General features: G+C 44.3%; 1 protein-coding gene across 2 annotated transcripts in view; it reads right to left on the reverse strand.

Moving 5' to 3' along the window:
* Window positions 1-14253: 14253 nt before the first annotated feature.
* TTC17 (tetratricopeptide repeat domain 17) overlaps window positions 14254-23884 on the reverse strand; it is a 60239-nt gene continuing 50608 nt past the window's right edge. For both annotated transcript variants that reach the window (XM_082318245.1, XM_082318244.1), the window contains 6 exons: window positions 22861-22981; window positions 22376-22535; window positions 21819-21902; window positions 20014-20133; window positions 17671-17814; window positions 14254-15288 (listed from right to left, as the gene is read on the reverse strand). In XM_082318245.1, coding sequence (XP_082174371.1) covers window positions 15157-15288; window positions 17671-17814; window positions 20014-20133; window positions 21819-21902; window positions 22376-22535; window positions 22861-22981 — 761 coding nt within the window. In that variant the 3' untranslated portion in view covers window positions 14254-15156. The remainder of the gene's footprint in view (window positions 15289-17670; window positions 17815-20013; window positions 20134-21818; window positions 21903-22375; window positions 22536-22860; window positions 22982-23884) is intronic.

Here is a 23884-nt window from a genome sequence, read left to right on the forward strand (position 1 = left end):
CTCCTCAATTTAATTATGGCTGTGTAATCTGGAGATCTGTAAGGCTCTAGCATGAGGTCTCCGGCTATCAAGTTTCCATGCTCACAATTAGCAAATGGAGACAACGAGAAGAGCAGCACTGGAAGAAAGAGGTTTTAACTTAAGATCCTTAAGAGGATCTCTTATGCTCTGGTCTCATCACTAATAGGAGGGCCATAGATGAGGAAGGTTTTAGGCTTCAAGCACAAGTTTTGAGACACTCAAACCAATATGAAAACCAGTCTTTGTTGGACTTCCTAGAGCTAGATAAATGTTAAGCAATTAGGAGCACTGAAGGGATTTTAAGCCTTCCTCTGTAGTGTTCAAGAAACATTGAACCACAATGATGTCTGCTTGATCTTAGCTGAGAAGTTCTCATTTCTGGTCAAATGCCACTGAACAGTGGCTTCTGAGCAACACAACCCTGAAATTAGTGTTTTTTCACATTCTGATTGTCAGCTGCTGCTTTCTCCCTCATCTCATGCCACAATACCCTCAGACACTCCTCTCTTAAAGTTTGCACTTGCTCCTAGACAGATCCTCAGGGAGGGCGAGGGCCTTAGACACAGTCAAGAGGAAGACAAGAGGCTCAGAAAAGTCCAGGATGCCACCTTTGGTGCTTCCCCCAACACTTCTACAGTATACTGACGTGCGGAGGGCACAAGAGCATTAGACACAAGGCAAGCTGATCAGCAAGATCAGCCAGAAACTTGCTGGCATGATTTTGAATTCAATATTGGTCCACCATACTTTTCATACCATGTAACACCTGAATGTCTCATACCACATTCCTGCAATGCTAGCTAGGCATCTTCAACCTAGTGTTATCTTATTTTAGGATGAACTCAAAGTATAGATTCAGAATGGTACCATCCCAGAATTAAGAAAAGTAGAGGTGGTGTTTTGGGAAAAGATTTCAATTAAATCATTGGATAAAGCTCGTGAACATTTTCCATTTCTAGAACATATGTGCAGACATGCGGAATTCCCTACCATAAATCCCTTCTCCCCAAGAAGCCATCTCCCCCCTTACTTTTGAGGGAGAAATTTAAATTTCTTTTTCGTAATTTTCTTTAAGTGCGGTAAAGCGAAAACTAGTAAATATTTCACAAGGAAATATTGGCTTTCTCAAGGAAAACGTCATACCTGTTATGACCTACCTGTCTCCAAGGATCTACCCTCTGTCATAGGAGTTTTGCTGCCATTTCAGATGCTATGGAGCCTCTTGCTCAGGTCCTGTGCTGTACCATGGTAACTGGTTATCAGGGAAAGAGAGAAGTGATGTCTACACATCTTCCATGCAGATACCACTCAGGCACCCCAGGATGCTAGCCGTGTCCAGTCAGACCTGAAAGAAAAAAAAGAGAACTCAAAATTTGCTGATTATGGTGAGAAAGTCAAGCTCATTTAGGCAATGCTATGACTTAATTGTCATGGCAATGGAAAAATTCTTCTGCGCTGTTCCCAGTTTTTCTTGCTGCAGCCACAGTTGAGACCTGCTACTGGCTGTATCCCTGCGCAGGTGGTCCCGTGGTGAGACTTTGAATTGCCCACAGATGGAGGAAAGAAAAAGGGAATAGGAGTATGTGGTACATCGGGAAAAACATCAGTCCTTCTGACTGTGTTTAAACATGGGACAGATGCAGTGACACAGTACCTGAAGCAAGTAATTTCTGTGTAATTCCCTCCTCAGTGATGATGCTCCATTATAGAAATAAAGGATAATGCAGATAGCCAAAAGCATGAATCTCCTAGTCCAGCTTTCTAAATGGCAGTCTCCTAGAAAGACAAGCGAGGGTCTGGAGGCTTGCAGGCTACCGGTCCCTCCACCCTGACATGGTACCAAAGATGGCAAGAAGATGGAGGATGTTGTTGCACATTTGATACTGCAGCGGGCTGGCACTGCAGGTTTGGGAAAAGGAGGAAACCTGACTTGAAGGTTAAAGTCAAAGCTGAGAACCCCACCTCCTAATTTCTGTTCCAGGTACTGCCTGTAAGGTGGCTTTACACAAGTCCCCCCTGTGGCTCACTGCCCCTCTTTGTATAAGAGGGGTTAAATAACACCAGCTCTCTCCTAGATGGGGGTACCTGAGACTGAATGAAGCAGTAGCTGCAAAGGGCTTTAGGAACCTCAGTTAAGGGGTGAGGGTAGCAAAATATTAACTGATTGGTAGTAGACATGCAATAGCCTCCCTTCTGCATATTTACTAGAGTAAAGCAAAGGGGAAAATGACTAGAAGAGCTTCTCCCTTTCGTTATGCTTTAGACTTCTGCTGCCTATTTCTTGTGTCTGCTTCACAAGGGAAATTTCTTTGGATCTGTCACATAGGCAGAAAAATCCTGGACCAGGGTTGTGGGGTTTTTTTTGGATGGAGGCAACTGCAGATAGGTACTAAGGCTGTACCTTTTAATCTCCCTATCTGGCTAGATTAAATACATTTATAGCACACAAAATGTGCTGCGAAGTAGAAACTAGAAGGCTGGCTTTGTTGGGCAGGAGAGAGTTAATCCCTATGGGGTGCTCATGTACGTCAGAGCAGGTTCCTGTCTGTGCAGTGCTCAGCTAGGATTGAGAGCTTTTGTTCCTTGTTGTTTTTCATAATTTCTTTGCATTTAATAGTGTTTGGATTTTTTTAAAATACATTTTAAAGAGCATTTCAAGCTGGCAAATGGGGGGCAGACTGAGAACCCTGTAGACTGCAGTCCCCTACGTATCCTAAGATATTAAAGAACATCATAGACACGGGCAGCACAAGTCCCCACCATGGCCATGGCTAGTGTACTTCAGCCTTCAGTGCCTGTGCCACACCCTGCAGGGGCAAAATCCCAGTTCATCTCCCATCACCTTCCAGGGGTCTGAGCAGGGACTAATAAGTGGTGGTGGGACTTGAGGTGGGGGTGCTTGCACCTCCTCTCCATCTCTGCCCCTCTAGGTCTCCAAATAGGCAGCTGTTACCTGTCTCAGCAGGACCGGTGGCCAACAGATGAGAAGCCCCGATGTTTCACTCCCAGGTCCTGAGCCAAGCCCAGCCCTGAGCGTGACTCTTCTGTTTGATTTTTGACTGAATTTAAATCAGTTTGGAAGAAAGCGGTGTCATTGTTCTCTGAGAAAGAATCCAGCCCGAAAGGTTTGAAGCTGGCAGAGCCTGAGGTGGCTTCTGGTCTGAATTACAGACATTTCAGGACAGATGCAGTGCTGGATAATGCCTCTGCCTCCTCCAGAGGCAGGAAAGGTGACCAGGGAACTCCCTGCAAAGAGGCTGTCCCCTGAGCGCTGGGGAGGCAGGCTGGTGCGAGAAGCTGGAGGGCACGCAGAGGTGAGGAACTCATCTGGTAAAGGAACTGAGGAGGGTCAACTTGAAAGAAAAGATCGTGAAATTCATGAAATATATATAGATTAGCCCAGCTGTGACTAAGGTTTGGGCCAAAATAACAACCCACAGTGAAAGGCGAGGGAATTGCACAACGCAGCCCGAAGGGCGGATCGGCGTGAGACTGCACAAAGCAGCCTCTCGGTGGGCTGTGAGGATCGCCAGGAGCAATCTCCTGATGAGCAGACCTTTCCCTTCCAGAACCCAGAGCTGAAGGGGGTAAACCCCTCAGAAATGCAGTGCTGGACACCACCTGCCCGGGAGGGGATCGCCGGCAACACCGCACCGCCTCCGTGTTTCCACCCCCGGTACCCCGGGTCCCGCATCCCCCGCCTTAAAGAGCCCCGGTTTCCAGACGGTGTGGGCGGGGGGGGGCGGTCCCCCTCAGCCCCCCGGGCCCTGCAGTGCCCGCGGGGGAGCCACGGCCGCCCCCGGGGCCGTTCGCTGGGCGGGGAGGCGGCGGCGAGGCGGGAGGTTTCCCCGCAGCGAGAGCTGGCACCGCAGCCGGGGGTTTCCAGCCTGGCTGCCGGGCCGCCGCCCGCCCCCCCGCGCTCCTCGTCCGGCCCGGCCCGGCCCGGCCCGTCCCGTCCCGGCGGCGGGGAGCGCCCGGCGGCCCCGCTGCGCTACTGGCGGAGCGGCGCGCCCCAGCCGGTGGGGGCCGCTGGGCTTTGCACCCTGAGTAGGCTCACACGGGGACCCCCGGGTCCGAGGGAGCAGCTAAGGCTGCTCAGCCGGGGACACAGCTGCCCCTGGAGGGGGGCGACATGAGGGCGGCGCGCAGCCCCGCGCAGGGTGGGTCTCAGAAACACCGCAGCAAAGCCTGGTTTTCCCCCAGCGGTGCCACGGGCTCTGCCGTTGCCAAAAGAGCCGACAACGCACCAGACGCTCCCCCCCACACCCCGAAATGCAAGGGGACGAACCGGGGCCGAAGCGGGCACCCCACGGGCGGCCGCACCTCGGTCGCGGAGGGGAGCGGGGCGCGGCCCTCCCCAGCCGCCCGGCGCCGCTCCCCGAGGGCAGCCCTCCCTCGGCTCCGTTTTGGGCCGCGGGGCAGCCGGCTGGCCGCGGCGGTGAGCACCGCCGGGCCGGTGGGGCGAGGTGACGGTGGGGCCCGTACTCCCGTGCCCCACGCGTGGCGTGGATGGCAGCTGCGGTGCCCTAGCCTGCCACCCGCCGCGGGGACTGCCGACATTTCGGACCCTGTACGGACCCACGAGCCAGATTTCGGGTGGGCGCTCCGTGCGGGGGGGCCGAGCACGGCAGAGGGGCGAACCGACGGGAGCCGGGGTCCAGCAGCGGCGGCGGCGCGGGGGCGGGCACTCGCCCCCGGCAGCCCGGAGGGATGGGGGTCCCGCCGCCCGCGGGGCGCAGGGCGCGGCCGGGCCCGGCGGCGGGGGCGCGACGGGGCTCCCGGGCCGGGCCGCGCCGCCGTCCCCGGCTGCCAGGCGCTGCCCCGCCCGGCCCGGCTTCCCCGCCGCCGCCGCCGCCGCAAGCCGGGCTCCGGCTGCCACCTGCAGGCCGCGCGGGGGGAAGGCGCCTCCCCGCCGCCCCCGGCCCGGCCCCGGGCTCCCCCCGCCGCCGGGGCCGCCGAGCTGCGGCAGGAGCAGCTTAGGGACGGGGGGCAGACCGGGGCGTCTGCGGCAAGACGCCCCCCACCCCCAGGATGAAAGGCTCCTGCCCAGGGCGTGAGTCTACGCCGAAGCTGGGGGTACGGGGGAGTCATCGCCAGCGTCGCCGCGTTGCCCCACTGGCAAAGCCCGGCCGGGAAAGGAATTCAGGGGAAAGACAGAGAGCTGCCATGAATCAGCAGTGAGGGGCTCAACCCGGGGACCCCCTGGAAGGGCAAAGAGGGGATTGTGCGGGTATCTAGGAGGCTCCGGTGCTGCAGGTGCGCAGACACAAAACTGCACTACGGGGGAGCGACAGAGCCAAAGCTGGCACACAAAGACAGGCAGTGCGAAAACTGGGACCTGAGAAACAGAAGTCAGTGGAGCCCAAAGCTGTGGTGGCAGAGGAGACGGAGAGGTAGCAAGACTGCAGGCTGGAAAGGCAGCTCGGGAAGCCTGATGCCCCCAGACGGGCACAGAGCTGCGAGGCCCTCGCATCGCACGGATTCCCCAGGGAAGATACTGGGACAGTCTGTGGGATAGGACAGGTGTACTGGGATGGGACAATTCTTACCTGCTCCTAGTAGGACAGACCATCAATCCAAGTCCAAATATGTCCAGAGAGGAGGCAATAATAATTTTGTCCTTGGGCACTTCTCATCTTCGCTTCAGCTGCCCATTCATTAACTTAGAGGTACAGGGAATAAGGCTGGAGTGGTTCAGGATCAGTAATGGCTCTTTTCCTGGCATGGAGAAAGGCAGGAACACAGTAAGGGTGAGGGAGGTGGGGGGATTGCCCCACAAGCCACTGCTCACACCAGTACCTGCTCTTCAGCCCCTTCGGCTACTAGGTAGGTGACAAGAGCACAGCTGGAGGGGGCTGTGAAAGGGAGCAGACAGCGAGGCTGGCTCTCAGCCCCCAGGTGCTATTCCCTCTTCTTCCTCCCACTCCTCCCACCTTCCTCCAGCTGCTGGTGCTGCTCTTTCCTCCCACACAGCAGCTCTAAGAGGCTGGAGGAGACAGTAAGGAACAGGGGAAGCACTTAGAGGCTGACAGCTGCCACAGCCTGGTTTCTTTCCAGAGCCCCATCTTCCTTCGACCTTCACCGTCTCCTCCGTTTGCTCAGAGCTGGCAGCAGTGCTCGCAGAGGTGGCCGAGCTACGCGACGTGGACAAAGTGGGGTGCAGAGAAATGTGGGTGCCTGGGAGCTAAAGCTGATCACCACAGCCCTGAGAAGAAGCCACTTTGCTGAGAGTAAGGGAGGATCCTAGGAGGATTAAAAAAGAAAAATAAAAGAGTAAAACTCATTGGTAGTCCCCCCAAAACCAAGCTGTGCCAGCCAGGATCCATTTTGCTGGAGACCGCGGGAGTAGTGTGCAAGCAAGGGTATGAGATGGTAATCAAGGGCTGCTGGTGACTCTTCGAAGTGAAAGAGTCACAGGGATGGATTAATTTCCATCTTATCCACTGTGCCCTTGTTGTTCATTCTACTAAATACCAACTTTTTAACTAATATTGTGAATTCATCCACACTTCACATTCCTCTCTCAAACTTCCTAGTGCCATGCTGACAATATTAGAAAGTCTTGTTCTTATTTTTCACTGACTTGAAGGATTGTATGTTGAACAGAAAAATCACAGTAACCTGATATGCTAGGACATGCTATCCAGACTGAAAGAACTACAACTGCCACTCAGTCACTCAAAAAAAAAAAAAAAAAAAAACCCAAAACAACAAAACAGGGAAAAATAAAAGCTCAGGGCTAAGCCAATAAATGAAAGGATGGAAAGAAAATAAAAGCCCTGTCCCTGGATTCACGTAGCTAATGGGCAGGCTCTACTCCTCTGCCTAGCACTGGGGACGGTTGAAACTACAGTCGGCAGAGAAGGGGTTTTTGTCTTGGCTTCTCTTCTGAAGAGTTTCTAAGGAAACTCTCACCCAGTTTCAGGGTTTTTTTCTTTCCCCCTTTTTTTTTCTCTTGCAGGTCCTCCAGTTGAAGAAAAAAAGCCTTGCCTACACTAAAATATGCCCAATTGTTTGTTCCTCTGGTCAAAATGTCTTTGAAACATTTTAGGGCAAAGTGGTTCACAAGAAACACTCTGGGTTTCTAAAAGCACAAAATATCCTGTTTATGAAAGGAGACACGGGGCTCTTTGTCAGGGTACCAGGATCAGTGCTGCACTGATCTGATCTGGCCCTGAGGAAATGCTATCCTTCCCGCCTCAGCTGGAGAAGCCGGAGAGGACTTCAGTCAGGTTGTAGCCACCCAATTATTTAAGAGCTTTCAGTGATGCTCCCGCGAAGGATGGCTAATGTATATGGGTGCAAGGGGGGTGTCGCTATAGAAATTCAAAGGAAGGCCCATGTAAGCCTCCAGTGACAAGGATAAGAACCCCTTGCAGAGCTCTTGCAACTTGTTGTGCTGACCAAGCTGCTCCAAACAATTAGAATTGCCCTATGATGACAGTCAGGAATTAATTAATTAGGGTTTGGAAGATCATTCAATTCACCTCTCTCAGTTCACTGAAAAAGACCATAAGGCACTACTGTAATCAACAGATAATGCACAAATTACAAAGGTTTTATTCCCAATTTTCGTTATGGCAGTCTAATAGTTAATAGAACTGGCTCAGTGAATGAATCAGTGATTAATTTATACCCCATGGTCACAATTAACCACAGGTTTGTTTCTCATAGTGGTACACCCATGCATTCGTATGCTGGTATGCAAAGACATTGGTGTGGCAGGGCAGACAATACAGTCTAGTACAAAGTCTTTCAAGAAGTATTTGTTGTGACCCCATGGAGCTTGTATGGCCAGATGCATGATCATCAAATGATCAACAAACAGGTGTCCTCTTTCTGTAACCTGATAAGCTAGGGCATGTGTCATGTACTTTTTCTTATGTGAATGTGTGCATCCATCCATGCTTATGGATGATGCCATTAGGACATGCCATCATGCCATCCGCTTGCATGGAAAAACTTTTCCTCAGATGACCCCACGGGCAGGCATGTCCCTGTGCCTCACGACAAGACACAGACCTCACTGTACCTGTAGAGCCCCGAGAAAGAGGGCAAGGGCGAGTGGGCCAGAAGAAGCATCTGGTGTGTGAGCTGTAGATTGGCCACCCCGGTGTTAATACTTCAGTTACCTGAATCATGTCCTGACCTTTCTTTTCCAGCAGTATTTGCAATGCAGGTGGAGAAGTCAGAAAAAAAGCAGATTGTAGATGCTGTACAGGCTCCTTATAAAAAAATAAATTTGCTTTTGAGCAAGTGTTCTACCCTCCTAAACAAGTCAGTAGGCTAAAAGCCAAACTAAGTCTAGTCAGGCCTCGGTTTAGTCAAAAGCGCATGTCTTTCTTAGATAAGCATGTTACAGAAAAGGTGAGGGAGAACAACTGTTCATGATCTCTACTAATACAAGATGTAGGAAGCATCACACGAAACTAGTAGGTTCAAGACAAACACATACCTCTTCACTGGAAACTAAACTGAACTCTGAAACTCCCAGCCATAGGTGACTATGGACACTAAAACGTCTACAATTTAGAAAATGGACTGACAAAGTCACAGGAGAAAACCCTGCAGTATTACACGACCACGTTCAAAGGGAGGGACGGCAGCACACCAGGGTGCTGGCGCAGTAGGGCTGAGCAGAGCGCTCCCAGGCACACTGCCCCAGGCTCTGGGACCTCCCTCGGCACTGGGAGCGGGGAGGGTGCTCTGGGAGCCTTCATCCCATCGTCCATGGGATATTTCTGTGCTTATGCTCATCTCTGGGCACCTGCGCTGGCTGGGGAGGCTCAGCAGCTCTCGTCCTCCGAGGACTACAAGGACAGATGGCACATCCGAACATGCAGAGGGCTACATGTCAATGGCAGGTTCTGCAGCGGTTTTGCAGCATTGACTCATGGTTTCTCAGATGTCTTCCGTCTTCTCTGACTTCTCCAGACAACCAGAAAAAAACATCCACTCAGGCCACCTCTTTGTCCTTGCTACCTTGCCCAGTCCTGGAGCCAGAACAGTCTCTCATGCTAGAAAAGCAGGACCCTCAGCTTCCTCGCTTTTACCTGGAGCTTTCTCTCCCTCCTCTGAGAGTCTCACCACTAAAGCCTGGTTTCTTTTCTCTGTTCTCAGAGAACACGGTTTCCTACCTCAGCTCCTAGCATGGCAGTTGGATAAAACTGGCTTCCTCCATCCATTTATGTTGTTGGGATTGCATCTGCCCACAAGTTAGTGTCTCTTAATGACTTTTAAATATTACTTCTTTGCTCTTCAGCACATGGATCACAAGACAGGGTACAGAAGAAGGCACTCATAAGACATACTGGTAACTCATGCTATCATACTGTAGTCTGTAACACCTTCAGCTCTGGACAATAATTTCTTTTTTTTAAAAAAACAACAGTAGAATTGGATAATTATAGAGAGAAGACAAGACTGGATTTTGATCAAAAAGCAGAACAGCCAAAATTCAGGTTGAAAGTTTTCCATTAAATTGTACTAGAACGATAATCACTTGATTTGGCGGAGTACTGTCTTCTCCTCAGAGAAGTGTGGGTAGCTCGGATTTTGAAACCAGCAGTGGTGCTATTGTGGAAGGACTGAAGCCAGAAGGTTTGACTGAAGAGCAGTCTGATCCCAGTCATGGAGTGAGCTCCACAGAGTCTGTAACCACTGAAAATATACTGTGGGCTGATGTCTGGGCTGTACAGCCTTCAGAGCAGAGACTGGCTCTTCTGTAACACCTGGCATGCCATGGGCACAAATAAATATAAAGCGCAAAACTCTGTTAGACTAGTAATAACCCGACTCTGAAGGACTGAATGTGGAAGGAGCAGCCTGAAACTAGATTAAAGAAAAAAAACTCAGCAAATCTGCCTTAAGACAATCCCCCTAAAACTATAAATACCGCAAAGCTAACTCACACTCATCTGTATTTGAAACTGTTCCTTCTGTGGCACTGTCATTGCACCTCCTCTGGGACTACTGAACTCAGTTACTATTATTTTTGCTCTGGAACCCAGAAGCAGATCATTAAGTTTAAAAGGTTAAAAAAAATTAAGTACTTGCAGAAGTTCGAGGGGCTGCTTTTTTAAGCAGTCAGCCTTATCAAAACACTGTTCCTAATCAGTCCTTAAGCTTTTCTCATTTTTAAGTATTGAAAAGCTCAAGTATGAGAACCGTCTCACTTAATTCAGACTTTCGCTTTCTTAACATTATATGTAGGTTGTATCACTCTTGTGCAAATTCCCTAAAACCAATAATAAAAATAAATGGCCTTTAAGTTCACTGCCTGCCCTTCCCTGGCAGTCATTGAGAGCCAACAGAAGGTTGTCCTGCAACAGATAACCAGCCATCAGACTTCAGCAAGAAGACCACAAATTGATAGGAAAGCTGCATAAGCCTCAGTGTTCATTTGCTTTGTTTGAATACTGGCACACTTGAGTACATTCAGCAAATTAAGAGGAAAAAAAAAAAATCAGCAAAAGCAACCCCACAAGTGACAGACCTTACTCTTTGGGGACATTTCTTTCAAGAGAGTCTCGTTGACCCAAACATGGCCAGCTGGTCCTCTAAGAAATCAAGGCAACCTGCAGCACTCCAGAAGGACACCTCTAAGTGATGCTTGAGACAGGAGGGCCACCCTGAACCTGCCACACAACATCCAGTAGCTCCGGAGAAGAGAAGGAGCTTGTGTTGTTCTGAACACCAAGAGAAGTTCTTCTAAAGCATTTTCACTCTTTCAGTGCTGATACAGAGACTATTAAACTCTTCTTATTCCCTGCTTCATAGGTCTCCACACAGTTGTTTTTAATTTGTGTTGCTACTATTTGTATTCTCTGGCACTACAACTGTTTCTCATAAAAAGACATAAACAGCAATGATTCCAGCTCCAAAAAACCCCATATGTTCTAAAAAGACATCAGACAACGTGTGGGAGGAAGAGAGGTACAGCGACGAGTGGAAATGCCTTGCCTAAAGTCATACAGGAGGACAGCAACACGGATAGGAACGTTACTATTCATGAAGCAGGTCTAAACTCAGGAGGTCCTAAATTGCTAGCCAGACAAATTCATGGCAGCTACTGAAAATCGCAGGAAGCAAAAGCATCACAATACTGCAACAGAGCTAATATAGCATCTTTGGCTATATCATACAATTGTTAGGGAGAGGTTATGGGGTTTTTGTTTGGTTTTAGTCTTTTTCCTGTAAGAGGGAAGGAGGAAGGGTTAGATAGTGGGGAAAGAAGGTTCTAAGTTCCATCAGAAAACTTTTCTGAGTAATATTTTCAGTTTGTTACAAAAATTAGCCATCACAGGTGATGCAAGGTGTCCACAGGTGATGGAAATTAAGATCCCAGCCTCCATTGCACTGTAAAATCTGTTATTTGAATGTGAGGCTATGGTCACATTGGGTGCTAACATAGTTTTTTTGTTTGGTTGGTTGGTTGGTTTGGTTTTTGTTTTTTTTTTGTTTGTTTGTTTTGGTTTTTTTTTTTTTGTCTGGCATCAGTGCAGCCCCAACCGGTACAACTATGCCATCAATGGTGAATCAAAACCACCACTCCATAGACAGAAGTATCTGATTCTTGTCTTGTAGCTTTTGCCCTCAAAAGCCCCTGGATGTCAGGAGCGTGATGCTATCTGCAAACAAATGGAGACTTTTTTCCCCATCTATACTTCATTTCTGGCTATGCTCTGAAAACAACTGAGAAAAAAAACTTTTTTGGAGAAGAGGGGATTTTGCCATTTACCTATGGTTGTGTCATCCCTAAATTAGACTACTTTGGCGATACATTTAGCAGAGCCAGTCAATATGAAATGAGTTACTAAGTCTCATTATTAGAAATCATATTGAAGTTCAGTTGGTCAAAGGTACCTCAACAGTCAATGGAAAGGAACAGGCAGTTTGAACAGGCCATTTGTCACGCTCTACAACAGGGAGGGCGGATCACCCTCTCAAGATAATAATCTTTTCCATTTACTGAAGACAGAGCCAAGGCAACTTACCTTAGCTTGTTTTAAAATAGCTTAGACGGAAGGAGATGAATGTCATCCTTAAATAGCTAGCTCATCCTGCAGAGTCGCACCTTTGCTCTGTAAAATTCACTGGCTTCCCTTTCAACACGCTGCCCAACTTGTCTTCTGTTTATAAGATCAGCATAATTAGTTTTTCTTTGACTAAAATTTGAACATAGCCAAACCACTCAAACCCACCATTCTCTGCATTTATACAGGAGGACTGAAGACATGGAGATAAGAGAGTCTTCCATTCGCCTTCTCCAGGGTGAGAGCCAGCCTTCCCCAGCAGATTCATCCGTGGGTGAAATCTTTAAGACACACACTCTGTTGCTGGTGTTAGGTCAAGTTTATGCTCTCGAGTAGATCTTTTTGCTTCCCTGCTTCAGTTTTATGTACTGCTTATGCAGTACACTTAGAAGAATTACCTAAAATTTCTGAAAATACAGTTAAGAGGGAAGCATGGGCTATTTTAAAATTAGTTTTATGGCAGATACAGCATACAGTAGCCGAGTAGCAAATGAACAGCTGTACATACAAATTTTATGAGAGTAAGGCAGTACACATTCCCTTAAAGTACTTAACCAAGATTCAGAAAAAAAATTACATGAAGTCAGACTACTGCAGTTTTCAAGAACCATTTATAAGACGCAAGTTCTCTGAAAATGCAAACAGAGCAAGAGCAGCAAAAGCCTGCTATCTCCTTGGTGGTAATACCAATTTACAGTATGGTCATGCACACAAAACTAGTGTTCCTACCTTTTGGATGATGTCGGTATACAGTGCACCTTGCTTCATTTCTTAATAAAAAATAAATACTGTAGTAAGCAAGATGTAAACCAACATGAGTATTAATGTCTAATTTTAAGTGCCCATCAGTGCTGTCTGTGAGCATAATCCTTGGTGATCCAGAAAAGGTCTATTTTAATTCCATCTTTTGTCAAAGCCAAGGATGACCATCTGTGCTTCACATATTGCTGCTTTAGGTTCTTACGGACCAGCCTTACTCTTCACTTATATCCCCGCATCTCTCATCATCAGTGGGACAGATGCAGTAGAAAAGAGTTCAGCATGTGGCAATCACTGGATTTGACCATATGACACATTAGGAAACCAAGTAGTAAGGTGGATCCTCTGTACCAAGAGAAGTTTTTGCATATTACATTTTAAAACTAGCCCATGAAATGGGAGATTTACCAAATATATTTAAGTGATTCTCAAGTATCAACCACTATAAAAGTAAAGCAGATCACTTAATGAAACTGAATAAAAGCAGCCTCTCTGTGCATTGCTTTAGTTCAAGGAAAAGCCTTTGCTCTAACTTTTTTCTAGCTCAAACGGAACTTCTTTCCATTTACTTGTACCTGCCTTACTGGTTTCCCCTCCCACACCTCTATGTGAGAGATCTCTGTAATTTGTTATCCCAGTCCATGATCCTAGTGGTGGTGTATCAGACCTTCCAGAAGGTGATCTTCCTCTTGGAGTTTATTCAGATATAGCTACGTCCATCTCCAGTCAACAACATCCAGGCTTCAAGTAGCCTTTGCAAGGGAAGGCTTTGACATGCTGTTGGCTCTGTTGACAAAAATTTAACACGTTCACCCATTTTTAATAAAAAACTACCAAACAGTAGCACTAGCTCATACCTCTGTCAGACTTTTTTGATGAACAAAAATTACTTGCAATAAAACAGAGGTAAAATTTCCACTAGAACTGCTCACCTGCAGTTATATATAAAAATATACAGGGAACCTTTTATGAAGTAAAAAGTTACAGTATTAAAAAAAATTACGTTGACGTCATAGTTTCCACCACGGCCATACTTGCTCTTAATTTGCATCACTGAAAGAGGAAAAAGATCAACAAAAAGAGTAACTTCATAAACATTGTTAGCTCTTTAAAAAGAATCACTGAGCAGTATGTTTAACACTAAGAGCTGGAGGGTAGGTTACATGACAGACAGCTGATTTAGTTAGCTTTCCCTTATTCCCTTCTGCCACAGAAAAGGGGTCAGGCACAGAGGTGCAGGGAATTTTCCACGGATACGCAGAAAATCATTGTCTAATCAGAAGTGTTAAAGGCTTTCCTGCCTCCCCACCTCTGTCTGCTCCTGAGGAAAGGCTGTAGCTCCCCAAGCCTAGACTCCTGCAAACGGCGCATGACACAAAGATTAGAGGAGAAGCTGTGTTTTGTTCATAAACAATTTATTTCAAATATGTGCCCTTGTTGATTCAACAATGATGTCTGGAGAATCATGTCCTCCACCAACCAAAGAGAACTGATTTGGAAATCTTCCACCTGACTTATTTGTTGATGATACCTTGACACCGCCTCCCTCCTCCTCCTCGGCAGCTGAAAGTATGGCTCAGAGTGAGCATAAACTTGCACCTTATTCTGAAATGGCTAAAAATACAGTGAACAAAGAATTAGTAAATCAACCATTCAGGGAGGCAGAGGACTATGAATATACAAATATAAAACATCTTATTGGGATTTTTAGCAATTTTTTTTTTTTTGCAAGTAAGATTAAAAAACACTTTAACTTTAGTGTCCTGCTGTTCCCTCCTCCTCATTTCCTCCTCATCCCGCAAGAGAAAAAGAATTCCAAAAATACTTGATGTTCCTAATGTTTTTTTATAAACATTTTAAATCCTGTCCCTCTCCTTCCAAAAAAGCAGGTAATGTGGTATGGAGTGAACAAGACTGGACAAAGCATGAGTTTCACATGGATAAATTGCTGATTATCTCTTCTATTTGGTACAGGTGTGTGCTTTGCATTTCCATTGACTTAGATCATAAGACATGAAGCGAGTTATTTTGGATGCTGATGCCAATCTGAGCATTAAGGAAAAACTAACAGTGCCTGGGTCCTGGTACAGGTGGTCATGGACTCATGGAAGTTTCTTGGTTTAATATTTACACGAATGTTTTAAAATTATGGTCTGTGAAATATATTTTCCAAAGATGCTCCTATATTTGAGGAAAAAAAAAAAAAAAGAACCCTTGATCCAAATCCCATCTCTTTTTAAAAGTCTTGTTAAAAATTTTGATTCATCAATTTATCTTAGCACACTTAAAAGCAGAATAGAGAATAATGACATTTTTAAAAAAAGGAGAAAGATGCTGATCTCTAAGGAGACCGTCGCTCTTTTTTCATAAGTAAATGACACTGAATGGTGCGGATTCGATTTTTTGCTGGGGCAAACTCCGGCTGAAGTTTTAGTGTTGACTCATACCATTTCATCGCCTTCTCAAACTCTTCCTGTAAAGAAAGAAAAATTGCAAAGAGTCAGATTGTAGAAAACAGTAAACACATTTTCTATGCCTTTCTTGTCCTAAGCAGTTGAGTAGTATGGTATATACAAAAGTAACTGAACTAATGCTTGTGGTTTAGGATTTCCACCCCCCCCCCCCCCCCCATAACTCCAATATTTGCTTGGGCTAATGACCCAATTCTGCATACTCCATGGAAGGGAGTCAAATCACTGCTGAGCATTATTGACCAATGTTTTCACATTTTCCTTTTAATAGTAGATCTTGGCATTCTTGCTGTAAAAGTAACTTTTAAAAACAGATTTCAGTCAGATTTTACATAGATCAAAGCTTTAAAATCTTAGACAATGCAAAAACATAAACTTTGCTAAAAAGCCAACATTTTTAGAAACAACTTGAAATTATTTTAAAAGATTACTCAAAGTAAAAAAAACCCAACAAACAAACAAAACTTTAAGAGCATACAGTAGCTAGACAATTTCAATTGATAAACTGGACTCCAGAATGGTAGTAAGAAGCATTCATGCTGAAATAACATCTATTTTTATACAGCTGAAATCTAATTACCTATGCCACTCTGCTTTTTTTATTAACTAGGAAAGCACGCCAACATCCAATAGTGTATTAGAAGAAAAACGAGAGGGGGGAAAGACCTGAAACATTCTGGGTTTTTCAGTCACTTTCAACGCTGTTTTTGTTCTCTTAAGTTCTTTTCTCAGTACCTTTATTTGTCCAGTAGAGATAATATTCATTTCTAGCCACATTATAAACACTAACTGGATCAATGTGAGTTGTAAAGTCTTGATTTTTAAAAAAAGTGTATTTTAATACAGTTTCAACAGGAATTACATAGAAAACCCTGTATTAGTTTGTAGGAACACTGACAAGCAGCAATGAAAACAAGAATCAGATTGTTCCATTTTTAGATGTAATAATTTACATTTGCTGTGATCTGATATTATTTTGATGTTCCTTTAGATTCCCACATCAATAGTTTCTATAGCATCCATCCAAAGTTCTCAGTCACTAACATGGCCAACTGTTTCCTCTTTGTAAGGCAACTTACTGAAAAGTTTTGCAAATAAAGGAACCTTGGCCTCTATGATGCTATACTATTAATTAGTATATCTTCTACAACCTGTTGGTCAGAGTCAGCTCTCAAATACAGCAGGTTAAATATGACATAAATAAACTAACTTGTCTTTATGTTAGTATAATTTGATCCAGAAGATAAATTTTGTCCTGTTGCTACAGTCATTTCATATAATGAATATGGGGCTTCATTGAGATATCTCTCAGATCCAGGGAGAATGAAGTTATCCTTAGGCACTGTGCTAGCTTTAAAAAGACATTAGCAACTGAAGCATCAAACTTCTACTTTGCTTCTTTCAAACAACTGTCAGAAGTAGAACAAAGTCATGCCTTTCTTCAGTTTGTTACCCTTGTGTGTTTGACTGCACTGTGCATTCCAACTCGTCTCAACCCTGATAGCCATAATACATGACGACCTGCTCAACTTGCCCTGTTATCTCCGTGATCCCCTCAACCACAGGAGCAAAACATTAAGGATAAATCTATGACAGGTGCTGAAAACTGGCAGGGATACATAAGAATATGTGTAATTGAAAATACTTTCGACATATACGTGTGTGTGTGTATATATATACACGTGTATATATATACATATAAACTACGTCGCAGTTTAATGGTACCTCTTTTACCCTTCAAATACACTGGCCCTGTTAAAGATAAGGACGAAACACACAAGAACCAGTACAGCATTGGTAGAGATAAAAAAAGGAATGAACATTTTGTGTTCAGAGTAAGCACTGAAAGCTAAATTGCAGATTAGAATATATAGACAGTATGAAAAAATTTGAGTTCAATCTGTGAATTATTCTGGGTGTTGATAATCCAGATATTGAAATTAAACTTCCCTTGTGTTTGTTCATCACAACTGTGAACTGGGTTTTATTTATTATGCTAAGCTCAGCTCTTCAGGATAGAGACCAAATTTATCATTAATTTTGCAGTATTATAAAAATATCCTGTGTTTAGACAGGCAGCCAACCAAAATTATCAATTGTTTGCTACTGTCTTAACAAAGCTTTGCAGACAGCATTCTGAAGCCAGCTTATAAAAATGTTGGCCTTCAAGTACTAAATGAGTAATAAGAGTAAAATGAGTAATAAGAGTTTTGGCATTCAAAAAATATTCTTTCTCTGTTGATCCTACCCATTTCTTGAATGCTGCTCCTCCAAAATTATTTGTGAGAATAAAATTCTTTTTTTTTAATATATATATATACACACACACACACACACACACACTGTACCAAAGACAAGACATAACTAGGTGACAGCACACTCACCATTGCTACGTAGACATTTGCCAGTGTGAAATGATTAACCACAAAGTGTGGTGCTATTTCCACTGCCATGGTAGCCACAATAATGGCATCATTCCAGAGTTTTGCGTTGTGGAAGATGTTTGCTAGGCTTATTAGTGGTACATCCTGGAAGAGAAGAGCAAGTGATAAACAGTGAGGTTCTTTCCATTGAAACCGTCTCAGGATCAGCAAGACAAAGAGAAGACTCCACCACCTGGCCACTCTCACTTGGTTACTGGCCACTGCACTATCTGGTGACTTTGGAAGTGATGAGTCAGACCTATTTTACTATAAAAGGGCATTTGGGCCTGAGTTATAAACAAAAAAACCTTACATACACACATCTGCTCACAATAGTAACAAACACTACTGTTGTGTAGACAAACAACTAAAAAATTTACTCACTTAAGTGTTCCAGTATGTACCTGTATTTTTTAGATGCTCTTAGACAACTTTTCTCCCCAAAGATGAGATGCATTCTCAGAGACAAGAAAAACTGTTCGTTTGACCACCCTCCTTCAGCTCTTGCGTAAAAGGGGGAGGATTATGAATAAAAGAGGACTGCGGGGAAAGGAAAAAAGGGTCTAACCATTAGTGCAACTGATGCACTGTTTTTTATCCTGTCTCTGCCACAGAATGATGCTGGGTAACAGCTATAAATAAAATTTTCTCAGCTAGTCACTGATGCTATGTTTTTTTATTTCCTGGATTTCCAGACTGTGACCTTGTCTGACTGGCAAAACTGCTGAGCCCTGACAGCCATAACAGACTCTGTGAGCTGGGCTTCGCAACTTCAAAGCACAAAATACTGCTTAGTAGCAAGTCTTAGGTGCCCTCGACAGGACAATAAAAAATTTTGGATGTATTTGGTCCCTGCCTCCTTGACCTCTACAAGGCAATGAGTACCTATGGTGGGTAAATCATTTGTGTTTGCAAAGCAGATATTATGGAAGTTGGAATTACAAAAGAAGCCCACAGGAAAATTAATTACCTTTTATTTACATGATAAAAGGCAAGAGGAAGTAGTGAGTGAGTGTATAAAACCAAAGACGAAAATAAAACAAAATATTAAATAGCTGTTCATTCAGTGCTAACTCTCACTGAGTTCAAGTTGCAGCTGGATCTTTACAAATAAGACCCACTGTTTTCTCTGCAGGCAGCTTCAGTATGGAGGGTAAAAACAAGGCACAAACTTGGAAAGTCAGCCAGTCCCAAGCAACATTATAGCACATTTCTAGAACACAGCACTACTACACCATAATCTTGCCAAACTGTAGTTTCCAATCCATACTCTGACCCTTACAAGTCGCACAGTTAAGGGCACCATTTCTGAGGAACCATCCCCAGTTACATAGAAAGACAGGAAAACAAGCAAGAGCTTGCTGTGTTAGATCTTGGTTCCAACCTTGCTTTAAAAGGACAAGTGCAAAGAGACAGAATTATAGGGGACACAGGTACATAGGATGTGCGTTTCTGAGCTGAGGCATTTCTACTGTTAATAGTTAAATCCTCCTAATAATATCCTGAGAGTGTAAAGTACTTTAAATCCTTCTCTGAAAATCGAGAGATAAGATCAAGATTCAAAAAGGAGTATACATTTTGCAATGCTACACAATTTGTTGCTCAGGTCCCAAAGTGAAGTCTGCAATGTTAAGTGAGGAGCCTATATCGCATTTATCAGTTTGCAAGGAGGATCTTGGTGTATAAGAATAGACATTATAATGCTCAGCATACCATTTGGCAAGGTGAAGAGTACAAAGCACTTTAGTCAACTGAAACACTAAGCAGAAGATTGTGTCCAAAGTACTGCCTTTTTTGGAGTAAAGCACAGAACTGCTGCACGAAGTCAGGCACTAGTGTCCAGCTGAGATTCACAGTCCAAACACTTAAGAGTTAAGTATTTAAGTTCTTCGTTTAGGTATCACCTCCTCCCCTCCTTAAAAAGGGCAGCCAGAAGGTATACTCCCCACTCTTAGGTTAGAAGACTTGTCCGGGCAAAGGCTGCTGAAGATTCAAAGTCGTACGTAACAGGGGAAAGCTCAAGCCCGCATTACCCAGAGAGGTGTCAAATGCACTGAACTGCAGGAAATTCCACTGAACCTCTTTTGCAGGTTTTTTTTTTTTTTTTAATTATTATTATTTTTTAAAAAGAGACAGTCCACACTAAACAGGTGGTGAAAGTCTTGAGGTTTCACCACAACTAGCTAATATCTAACACATTATAGACATTTGACACACACAGTGTTGGCCTTAATTGTCTGTGAAAGCTCTGTCATGACAAGCAAAACATTATTTCATCTGAGTAGTGGGCACATGTATACACACCTTCATGTGATGGGGTGCATAGTGCAACGCTTGCCGTAAGCAATCAATTGCCTTCTTTCCTTGGCCTTTCACCCTCCAGTAAAGAGCTGCCATGCTAGAGAGGACCCATGAAGTCTGATTCTGGCAAAAGAAGAACACAAAACCCAGTCATGTAAACACCTGTAGTGAACAGTCTTACTGTCTTTCACTTTTCCAATTTATTTGATATATTGAGTTAGAGGGTGTTACACTTAAAAACAGTATTGAACTATTTCAAAGTAGCAAAAAGTTTCTTATCTAACAACATATATGCAATAGCCAGGTAAATGAGATTGCTGAATGAAACACAAATTCCAAATGCAACATCATTTTCTTAAGAAAGGAATAGCAGCTAAATAGCTTTAAACAGCAACAACAGTTTCAGCAGCCACAACAGCTTCTAACCAGCTGTCTGATGCTGGGCATCTAGATGTATACACACATTACCCAACATAAAGCAGAAAATTTAGCTAAGTTAGCTGATTGGACTTGTAGGCTCTCTGTAGTCATTGGAAAGAGAAAGGATGCTCTGGGATGCAGCTCAGAGCAGAAGCTTGACAAGCCTAGATGATTAAGTTTGGTGCCTTTAGCTGGCTGACTCCCATGTCACGTGTTAGAAAAGAAAATACTATGTGCTTGAATTCTGTGGACTCAGATACAGTAAATGAATGTTTATGCTCACATATGCAATTAGATAAGTAGCCATCTTGATTTGTTTGATTAGCTCTTGTGAATACTGAATGAGACTGGTAGACAGAAGAACTGCATTTTATTTCCAGCACAGCTAGCCTTACTGAGAATTCTGTTTCTGGTCTCAGCGTTAAATTTTCAGCTTATTTGGGTAAAGCTTGCCGTCTGCAGGGGGAACTGTAGCATGTAAGAGAAAAAGTTAGTATACATCTAAAGTGAAAAGAAACCAAGTCTTGTAACATGAGCATAAGTGTAACATCTTTACTTTCTGGGAGTGACAAAGCTATATTGGCTTTAGTTTCAAAGCATAGTAAGTTCCTCAGATGGCTTTCGGTAGAATAGGCTGGGGCACCAAACTGTTTTGTCTGAGCCCTCTTTTCTATAGTAGTTTGGGATATCCTCCCCACTAGCTGTAAACATAGAACAACAATCCCTGCATCCTTACCTACCTCGTAGATCCTGGGAAAATTGTGTCCCTAATCATCATCTCCTAAGGACCTCAGCTGAGGTCCTTAGCAGCCTTAATCTAGCAAGGAAGCTTGGCTTTTTCTGAGGAGAAGAAGTGCAGCCTTCCACATGGTGCCATGCCTCTGCCTGAACACATCTGATGCTTCAGCCCAACACGGCATGAGGTAAAAGGAAGCAGGCAGAGAAGAGAGGAAGCCCCTGCCTGTCAGCTGTCTGACCGCTGCATGCCAGGAGCACGACTGGAGAGTTGAGCCATGGCTTTACTCTACTTTCCACAAGCTCCAAGTCAATGTAGCACAAAAAGAAAGAGGAGGTCTGAGAGCTGCTGAAATAGTTTAATATATATCAACAACCAGCAACACTGCTCACTAGGGCTTGAAACATCGCAAAATTTGACAAGCTTAGGTTTTAGCAGAGATATGCAAGACACTTGACAGCGTAAGCACAGGACACAGCTCAACAAAATACCTGTGAGGGCATTACAGATGCTGAATAGACACAAATCCCTAGTCCAAGTACTAATACGTTCCTTGACCGGGATTTCAGACAAACGGTTTAAGACTGGATTGACCACTATGTCAGTCATGAGCAGTAAGCCCAGACTTCTCATTTTTCTCATTTACACATACCTTTTCCAAAGCTTTGGCTATTCGAGTACCAACTTGTTCTAATGACTGTGGTGAGTACTGGTCCTTACCAAGATTCTGTAGCACCTGTGGAAGAGGAAGAACAAGTGTTTAGATGCCGGAAGCTGGTAAGAAATGTCCCTCACTTGTTGGTTGCTTTTTCCTCCAGCCTTTTACAAACGCTGTAACCCGTTCCAACCTAAACATCACTGTCTATCTTGAGTTAATACTATCTGTATCATCACACAGTGTTATAACTCCATGGCACTGCAAACTAAGAATGGCAGAAGTTTATGTATGCTCAGTTGGACTTTTCTTTCACTAATTCATCCATCAAAAGCTATAAATACAAAGACAGTAACTGTGTTGTAGGATTTCCCTCAGGCCAGATCATAGGTGGCTGAGAAAACATTCTGGTAAAATATCGCTTTCAGCTTGCATTGTTCTTACAGTTTTATCCAGGCATTCACTCACTGAAGGTCCCTTCTGGAGACAGGGCACAGAGCTAAACGTGCCTTGAATCAGCCATTTTTGTGTGACAGCCTTCAACTCTGGCATACCTCTTTCAGTTGACTTTCTCCAGTGTAATGCAAGCTGGCCCGACTAGAAACACCTTGCAGGTGGTCCAAAGTATGCATACTGGCTGGTAGATTTGGGTTACAAAGGGGCTCCATGGCTGGTTCTTGCAGCTGCGTGGCAAAATCAATGTGTTCTGTAATGCTACAAAGGTCAAAACAAGTTGAATCAGTCAGGATAAGAAAACAGAAGAGTCATTACAAAGTTCTCTAGTGAGTGTAAACTGCCCAGAACCTGGCAAAATCTCATATGAGTAGCTCAAGAAGCAAGAGAAACTGGATCTTCCGTCTGCACTTGCACTTTTCTTTGCAAGTCTATCGATGAAATACCACATGAAGTTTTCAAAGTTCTTTGAAATCCTGGCAGTCCTTTTTTACTTTAAAGAATACTAAAATCTTCAGTTTATACACACTGAAGGCCATGTAACTGTCTTGCTTTGCATGAGCAGGTTCACATACAAGATACTTACTCGATGTTTTTAGCAGAAACAGCAAGCCACGTGCTGGCTACAGTTGTAAGCTCTACCCTACGGAGTTTCAGGCATTCATCAGGGCTTGGCCAGCCAAGGCTACGATAGTCACGCCTTTTTCCTTGAGAAAGGAAAGAAAAAAAAACCTAGAAGAAACTGTCTGGAAGCAGAAAGACATTCTACTTCAGTACAATGATTTACAAAATACTTTATACCAGTGGATACATTCCCTACGTTATAAAAGTCACAGTCCTGCAGCCAGCTTTAAGAACATTCCTGAACCTAAATAGACTGAATGGAACTTGTGGGATCCAAAGACAGAACTGGATCCTATGCAAGACAGATTAGGAGGCGGAGCTTTAAAACCTGATTTATTATGCTTTTTCAATAGCTACACATTAAGAACAATTGCCACTCTTGTTTACAGGTAATGTCTCTACTTAAATGTCCTTAAAGAAAGTTCGTGAGTCATCATTTATGTTCTATGGCTACAGTAAAAACTAATAAAAGTTGATTGCTCCATCTTCTGACAACCCCAGGTGAAAAATACTGCTGTTTCTTTTCAATGAATATTGTTTAAGACAGATAGTGGCTTTTACTGCATTCTTACACTCAAGATAGCAACATTTTTGAAACTATTAAGCAATTACACTTCAGCCCTCCCATTTTGCAGAGAGGTTAACTGAGGCAGGGAAAGGTTAAACAACTCGCTTTATGTTAACAAATAGATCACTGGGAGAAACAAGAACCTGAACTTCACATTTGAACCAAAGCCTACTGAAATCTTTCCCTCACATTTGGTGGATACTGTACCAAGTCCTAGGAATCCAACTGTGTTACCTGTTAGGAAACATTTTCCTCTTATATCAGAAACATCTGAACTGTTTGGAACATAAGAAAAATTCATCGTAGCCATGAATTTGCACAGTGGGAAGCCAAGTTTAACAACGTGCCAGTCTATCGCACCAGCTACGTAGGCAGTATTTCAGTATTTATTTCTAGTTACCTGAAATTTTGCCCATTT

This window comes from Platalea leucorodia, assembly GCF_965183815.1.
Source record: "Platalea leucorodia genome assembly, chromosome: 7".
Lineage (NCBI taxonomy): Eukaryota > Metazoa > Chordata > Aves > Pelecaniformes > Threskiornithidae > Platalea > Platalea leucorodia.